This window comes from Cannabis sativa, chromosome 7 (assembly GCF_029168945.1).
Source record: "Cannabis sativa cultivar Pink pepper isolate KNU-18-1 chromosome 7, ASM2916894v1, whole genome shotgun sequence".
Classification (NCBI taxonomy): domain Eukaryota; kingdom Viridiplantae; phylum Streptophyta; class Magnoliopsida; order Rosales; family Cannabaceae; genus Cannabis; species Cannabis sativa.
This window is the reverse complement of record NC_083607.1, coordinates 60,428,415-60,437,061: the sequence shown is the minus strand read 5'-3', so window position 1 is coordinate 60,437,061 and position 8,647 is coordinate 60,428,415. Positions and strand designations below refer to the sequence as shown.

Below are 8,647 nucleotides of genomic sequence, written 5' to 3'. Positions count from 1 at the left end.
GTGGTTGGGGCGTTAATGAGCCTTAGTCCACGAGTCTTTGTTATTTATGGATGTATTTAATACAGAATTTATATTTGGGAGAATGTCACCCTTATAAATACAGAGAATGTTCTTGGTGAGTATTTACTCTTCTTCGATCCCATTTAATGAGCTTTGAGGGGGTATTTATAGTGTTTTTGGTGGGGTAATCCCTAGAATTGTTCTTACAAGTGTATCTGTAAGTATCCATAAAGTTGGGTATTCCCAATGAATATACCATGAGTAAGGCATGGTCAAATCCCTAGGTGCTGTAGGGTATTTATGTGGAATGTCCTTTTTGCCTTTTGATTGACGTGACTCTTCACAGTGTAGCCGTCGCTAGACTTAAATGATCATTACTGTGGCGCTGCTGGTTGGAGGTTGTGCCGTCAGACTTTATTGCGTGTTGCAGTCCCAACACGCTTCCTCCCATGCGGCATTTAATGCGACTTGATTTCTCAGGAGAGGCCTGACACCTCGCGGAGATGCCTTAGTGTTGTGTGAGCCTCCGGGAGCACCTTAAACTCCGGGTGCCTTCTCCGGGGCCTACGTCCGGGATGTTTCCTTATGGCATAAAAGACTTAGCAAATATTATGAATTGCTTGATCCACGTGTCCCTGTCCGGTTGGTCCACGTATATTGGGCGAAAATCAGGGGCAACAGCATAAGTTTATTATATCACTCTATATGTCTCATTTTTTTTTAGAAATTTTTTAAAAAATAAATAATATATATAAAAAATTGTTTATCTTTTACTTTTTCTTTCTTTATTGTGTCATGTTTATTTATTTTAATTAAATAATATTTAGAGTTTATAAAATTATGTTTGTTTATTTATTTTTTGATGTAAGAATTATATTATATTCTTATTTATTTTAATTTTATTTTTAAAGTATGAACAATTCTCGTACTAAGAATAATGGATGCTACAAAAAAAAAAAAAAAGAGCCCTAGTTACTTCTATTACCAATTCAATTAAGAGTAAATTTAACAAAGTAAATTTCTATACTATCTATAAAATAAATAATTATTTAGGAAAAAAACACAAAAATAATTGCAAAATATTACAAAAATATAATTTTATAGAGTTTTTATGATTTTATTTACATAAAATATGATTTTTTGATATATTTTTTTTTATGTTATTGATTTTTTTATTATTTATATATTACTTTTTATATTGTTTTAATATATTTTTCTTACTACTTTCATTTAGTTTTTTTTGTGTCTTTATAGAATACCGTAAAAATATATATAAAAAAATTTTAAAAGTAAAAATGTAAATTTTTTATGTAATTTTTTCTAAAATAAATGGTGCTTAACATATAACATTCTACACCCTCTCTTGCACAATGTGACATTGTCAGATTGGGCCAAAAACACCAATAATGGCCATAGGATCTTTTTTGATACCCTACTATAAAATCTTCCTAATTATTAATTGAAATTAAAAAAAGGGTAAATACCATTTTGGACCCTGTGTTTTGCAAAAGTTACAGATTGGACCCTGTATTTTGTTAAATGACAAAATGGACCATGTATTTTCTAAAATAGTAAAAATAGGATCCCGAGCTTAATTTTTGACAACTTTTTTTTTAATACAACCAACTTGAAGACAATGCTTAATACGAACAGATACAAAAAATGTAAACAGTTTTGTCATAGTACTTTTAGATCGGATTATAATTAAACTTTATTTTGACAAAAAATCAATTCAGGGTCCTATTTGTACTATTTTAGAAAATACAGGGTCCATTTTGTCATTTAACAAAATACAGGGTCCAATTGGTAACTTTTGTAAAACAGAGGGTCCAAAATGGTATTTACCCTTAAAAAAATAAGAATTAAATATATAGTTTGATAAAAAAAACATAAATTATATGAATAAATATTTAGTATTAATAATATTATATTTATAATTTAATAAAATAATTATTATAATTAAATATATAATCAAGTTTGATATTCTGCGGTAGCATGGCACTCTAGTTGTATTTGAACATGTTAGTTCTTTTTAATTTTTTTACATCGAGAGAGGAGAATTCGAATTTAGGATATCTTTTTTATGAAAAGAAGTGTGAAACTACTAAAATATACCTATGATCATAACTTATTGGTTCTTTGAATTAGACAAACACATTTAATGATATTTCATTATTTTTTAAAAAAATAAAAATTACAAAAAAAATTATATGTAATACAACATATATAATAAAATAATCCCACATTGTCCAAAAATAAAAAATCTTAAAAATTTATATATATTTAATAATTAATGAACTAACCATTTGATTCATAAGAAATATTCTAAATTTAACTACAATTGTCCTTGATTAATATGATAACTAAGGTTATGATAAACGTAAGTTCAAATATTGTTTGAACTTGATTAATATTGCTAGTTTGATTTGAATATAACGTCGTTGATTTAAAATTTGAAGGAATTTGTTGACGAAATCGATAAGGTAGAAATTTGTTAGATTTTAACTCTTTTGTGAGTAACTGTATAAAAGTCCCACATTGTTTGTAAATGAAAATTAAACTCATACTTAAGTCTATGAATATGAACCCATTTTACTAGTTATAATCATTTCAAAATTTGTATCTATTATCATAAATAGTGGTTGTTTACTCAATCTTAATCTTGCTTAAATTCTAATTTTGAAGTTCATCCAATATTGAAGTGATTAGCGACGCTTGAGAATGTAGGTAACTTTTGTGTACCGAACTTCGGTAAATTTCTAAAGTTTTGTTTGTTTTTATATTTTGTTTTAGCATTTTATTTCAATAGCATTATTTTTGTAGCTAGCTTAAACTTTTATTCATTAAATTATGAATGGGAACTATTTAGATTAATTTTAGTAATATTTTAAGTGCAATTTATTATTTATGTATGCATATAAAAATAATTGTGTATGCATGTATGACAAATGTTGAAGATTAGTTTCAAATTGTTTGCATGTATGCCATATCATTGTTTTTGTTTCTATATCAAATGTCCCTACTAATGGACACATGGAATTCTTGGATTTGGAATAACTCTTAAAAGTCTAAAACAAAATAAGTACGACCAAAAGAGTATTGTTATTGAGTATTAGTAGTCTTTAGTATCGTCTAAATATGTTGTTTTACGATTAGCTAGCGATACGTTCTAAATATTATTATATTAAATTATATGATACTCGATATTTAGTTAGACTAATAACAATATTAATATATTAAAAAGTACTAAATACCACTAATATCTTTTAATATATATTTTTTTTTTTCAAAATTCACTAGCCCTCTTTAATATCATTGCACATTGAAGTGTGTGAAAATAAACAAATAAAAAATGATTGGAAAGTAATAATGGGTCAATAATTATAATATTGAATTGACTAGTATTATACTCAATAATATATTATAAGTAATTTAAGTACTATTGATTTTTCCATTAAAAAAAAAAGTATTATTGTTTTGTCTTTAAGTAATTCATGTACTATTGATTTTGTCTTTAGGTTCCTAACACACTCTTGGTTTCTATTTCATATTAAAACATTAAACATTTGTCTCTACCAACAAACACAATCTTCTATAGAGTAATTATAATTTTTTATATTGTATAAATTGTAGTTATAGTTAATACTTTATAAAATTTAAGTTTTTATTTTTTTTTTTTGAAAAATTTAAAATAATGAATGCACAATTAAAAACACAGAATGAGAGAAAAAAAAAAGAGATCAATAATTGAATTTATGAACTAAAAGAGTAGATGGGTTGTTGTTATACATTCTAAAAATGCCTCTTTGGTTTAGACATAATTGTGATAGTGGCTCTATTTAGGCTCAAATAATTGTTTGGTAGGGCCTAAGTGTGTCTTTAGAGCTATTCCTATTCAACATGTCAACTTGGTTTCTAATTGTTAATAGGGTTAATTTCACAAATGCACAAAAACAACAAAAAAACAACAAAAATACGGTTTCACGGAATTTTAAATATTTTTACGATTTTTTTGATTTTATTTACATAAAATACGGTCTTTTTATGTTGAAATTTTGTTCATTTGTTGTTAATTTTTTGTTATATGTATGTTATTTTTTGTTATTTTTTTGTTGTTATTTTGATGTTATTTTGATGTTACTTTTATGTTGTTTTCTTGTTGATTTTATGTTGTTTTCGTGTTATTTTTTGAAAAACCGTAAAAATGTAAAAAAATATTCTTTGAACGTGAAAATGTAAATATTTTACAAAAAATAGTGCCTTACGTAATTATTTTATTATTGGCCTTTTGGTCCAATCCAAAATTCAAAATATATAAAAATGTTGAACACTTTTTAATGAATATGGGTACTAAAATAAATCAACTATAAATATTTGAATATTAAATTTTAATCTATAATAAAAAAATTTGAGTATATATACTTAATTTAACTATTTAATTAAAATGAATATAAAAAAATATATCTTTTTCATTTCAATGATGAAAATGACATGTTGATAGTATTTAATGCAATCTAAATCTGCAGTTCTACTTACTACCGAATTCAATTAAAGCCTCTCTCTGTCTCTCTATCTCATTTCACCATTATTGTTTGTGAGAGATTTGTTCATCTTTTGACATGGGAGGTGTTGAAGAACTTCAACTCAGCATCATTAGAGGTAAGTCTTCTTCCTTTTAACTTTTAACTAATTAAGTTACCTCTTTTCAAGAAAACTAAATGAAATGGTTACTAGTAACCAATTTTTTTGGTACTAAAAGAACTCAATTGAATAATTCTTTTCATAAATACCATTTATGTATATGCTAATTATGTATCTAATCTGTTATCTTCAGCAAATGAATCCAACAACAACCAGCCAATAACTTGTTCTTCTCATCAACACAGAAAACTTACAATTTCAATTCGAATCGGAATCTATTCATTCTTTGTTCTTTGTGGACAAGCAGTAGCAACCTTATTAGGAAGATTGTATTATGAAAAAGGTGGAAAGAGTAAATGGATGGCTACACTTGTTCAATTAGTAGGATTTCCTATTTTTCTTCCTTACTATTTCATACCAAATAAAAATCATAAGTTACTAGTTACCAAAACCAAAACAAATAAGTTACTAGTTACCACAATTTACTTTGTTCTTGGCCTACTCATAGCAGCAAATTGTTACCTTTACTCAGTTGGACTTATGTACCTTCAAGTATCAACTTACTCAATCATATTATCATCTCAATTAGCTTTCAATGCTTTCTTCTCATTCTTTCTCAACTCACAAAAATTCACTCCTTACATAATAAACTCCCTAGTACTTCTCACCATCTCCTCTCTTTTGCTAGTTTTCGAACCCTGAATCACAAGACTCTTCTTCTTCTTCTTCTAAAATCTCAAAAGGGAAGTATGCAATTGGGTTTATTTGCACATTGGGTGCCTCAGCAGGGTCTGGTTTGAACCTAAACTTAACTCAATTTTTCATGAAAAAAGTTCTTAAAAATGAGAGCTTTTCAGTTATCATTGATGTTATAGTGTTTCAATCACTTGGGGCAACTATTGTAACACTTGTGGGACTTTTTGCAAGTAGTGAGTGGTCAACTTTGAGGGAAGAAATGAATGAGTTTCAACTTGGGAAAGTTTCATATGTCATGACATTATTATGGATCACTATAACATGGCAAATTTACTTCATTGGAGTAGTGGGTTTAGTACTAGAAGTCTCTTCACTCTTCTCTAATGTCATAAGTGTTTTGGGTTCACCTATTGTCCCAATTATGGCTGTGTTTTTCTTCCATGAAAATATGGATGGGGTCAAAGCTATGGCTATGGTTTTGGCTATTTGGGGTTTTGTTTCTTATGCTTATCAAAACTATCTTGACAATTGTAGTTCCAAGAATGATAATCCAATAAGGAATGGTCAAACCAATGTTACATGCTAATATCGTGCCTATTCAAGTTTAAAATAGTTTGTTTTACTTGAGACAGCTTAAGTTTAATTGGATGGTCTCATGTTGTTTTGTTTAAATTTTCGGAGTAATTAGACATTTTGTTTTTAGTCACTCATATTCTAATTTTGTATGTTTTTAGCTAAGCAATTAATAACTTATTTGGTTTTAGTTAACCTCTGTTCATTTGACTTGTAAACAAAGTTTAATTATGTAATTATTTTATGTACTATTTTTTATAAATTTATGGTTTGAATTGTTTTAATGGTTTTTATGTAGACTGCTGTGTAAATTTTGGTTACGATTTAGATTGTTCCGTTAATTACTATGTGAATTGTTATATGAATTTTCGTAAAAAAAAAAATGCTCTCCCATATACCATTACAATGGTGCATATAAAAGTGTGCATGATACTTGTCTTTGGTCTCATATGTCATCTAGTTATTTTGTTTAAGTTTTAAGTGAATAAGTTAAGAGTTGGAATTAGTCTAGGATTTCTTGTTGTTTTTTAGTGGTACATGGCTTATAAAGATGTGCATATTGTTATGTAGAACTTTTATATATGCTCATTCAATAAAGGCAAAAGACAGGAGTCGAGTATTTCTTAAAAATAAATTTTTAACTATGATGCGTTCACTTTTAAGAAAATATTGTGAATAAAAGTTCTAGATCTTTCTTTCGCTTTCCAAAACATCTTGAATCGTCCAATTCCGAGTAATATTGAAAGAGTTATGACCAAAACATTATCAATCTCGCACCAGGAAGCTCACTACCCGAAAACTTCCTTCAAGAGCTGCGACATGGAAGGCCAATGTCGCGGCCTACTATGATATTTTGACAAAAGTCATGGCTTTTAAACCCTAATTTCGATATTAAAATGGTACATTTGTCACTTTTGAGAACAACACTTTGAGAGACGAAAATTAGAGGCAGAAGGTGGCTCTAGAGATTTTCAACTTTATTTTTTCGACGAGTTCTTTCTTATAATTTATTTTTCATGTTCTTAATTATTAGTCTTAATCAATTGTTCACAATAATCCGAACACTTGTCCCGGATCGACTTTCAAATAATAATTGCTCTAGTGAATAACTAAAGAAAATAGATAGATGGAAAATAGAAGACAAAAAACAACGTCTAAATATCTCTCAAAGATTCACTAATTACTTAATTATTGGCGGGTCTCTTTGTATATGCTTTCCAGAAAGAGGAGGACTTAATAATTATTCGTTCACCGGAATCAAAAGTGAAAATTTTGGTAGATAGGGATCCCATAAAAACTTCTTTTGGGGAATGGGCCAGATCGAGTCATTTCCAGTTAAACTTTCAATTAGGGTTGAAAATGGAGATTGTTTGACACTTTATTTTGATTTTAATGTGATTTAGTTCTTTTCCAATTTTCTATGTGCATCTATTTGTACTTATTTTTTTTTTAATTTTCTGATCACCAATTAACTGTTTTATGATTTCAATACAAAATTTGAGAAGTTATGCTATAGTAAAATAGACACAGATTTCGATATAAGAGTACTTATATGGTCTGTGTAACATTTAAGATTTTTATGTTTGATGCCTTATATTTATTTAAATTTATCACGAGAGTAAAAAATTTACATATAGGTTGAGATTTATATACCCTAACTCGAAAATAAATTTCTTTAGTAAATCTTTTATCACATAAAAATTAGAATTCGTGATTAATTGAATTATACTAAACCATATAAAGTAGATTTGATTCAAATTAATCACCTTAGGCTTGAATCATTGTTAAATTACACTTTAATTTATTTTTGTTTTCTTTTTCAATAATTTTTAATTTTTTTTCACTTATTATTATCACCAAATAGAATTTAAAAATTTAATTATTTGTTAATTAATTACTATTCTTGTAGGATCAACTTTACTCTTGTGAATCTATTATTATAAACGATACGTGGACTTGCATACTAGAAAATCCATAACAGATACATCTATATATATATATCTATATTTATATATATTTCCTCATCATGTATTTTGACAACACATAAATAATATTAACTAATATTGTTAAGAACATATGGAAAAGAAGTTAAAAGAACTCAAGTTCAACTCAGCATTAGAGAAGTCTTGTTTAATTTATGTTTGGCTTACAACATAACTAATTAATCTCTTCATGAGAAATGACACTAAACAATGATTACTAAAACGGCACAAGGCAAGATTCACCATAATTCAAACTCCTCAAACAAGAATATACATTCCAAAAACAAATGCTTTAAAGCATATTAATGCACCAACAAGGGGAAATATCAAGATAAGGATGCCTTGTTTGCACTTAATCATTCACATTCACTTTTCCTAACCACCCAAAGGCTTTGATGACTTTGTTCTCAACTTCCAATATCATTACAAGTGCAAACAATAAAAGAAGTAGCCCATCTACTTTATATATTATAGCTGGATCAATTTTGGATAGCTCGATCACAAGGTACTTTGGATTCACAATGGATCACAAGGGACTCTTTTATGGCTTGTCTTTTTGGACCGACAACGACTCTTTTGGCTCATCTTTTTAGACAGGTGGCACTTTGAATCGGATACTCATTAGAGTTTAATTTGGATCTGATACTATGTTGGAATTTAGGAAATGTGTGATTAAAGTGCATGGGGTTTTATCTCAAAATTATTTGACAATCAGAAGAATAACCCATTTAATATATAAGATATCTAGCTACCAT

General features: G+C 27.7%; 1 protein-coding gene across 1 annotated transcript; it reads left to right on the top strand.

Moving 5' to 3' along the window:
• The first annotated feature begins 4,400 nt into the window (after positions 1-4,400).
• On the top strand, positions 4,401-6,172 carry LOC115697142 (purine permease 21). The gene is given in 3 exon segments (XM_030624055.2): positions 4,401-4,659; positions 4,835-5,346; positions 5,348-6,172. Coding segments are annotated over 3 exon segments (1,128 nt in total). The 5' UTR covers positions 4,401-4,619; the 3' UTR covers positions 5,924-6,172.
• The last annotated feature ends 2,475 nt before the right edge of the window (positions 6,173-8,647 follow it).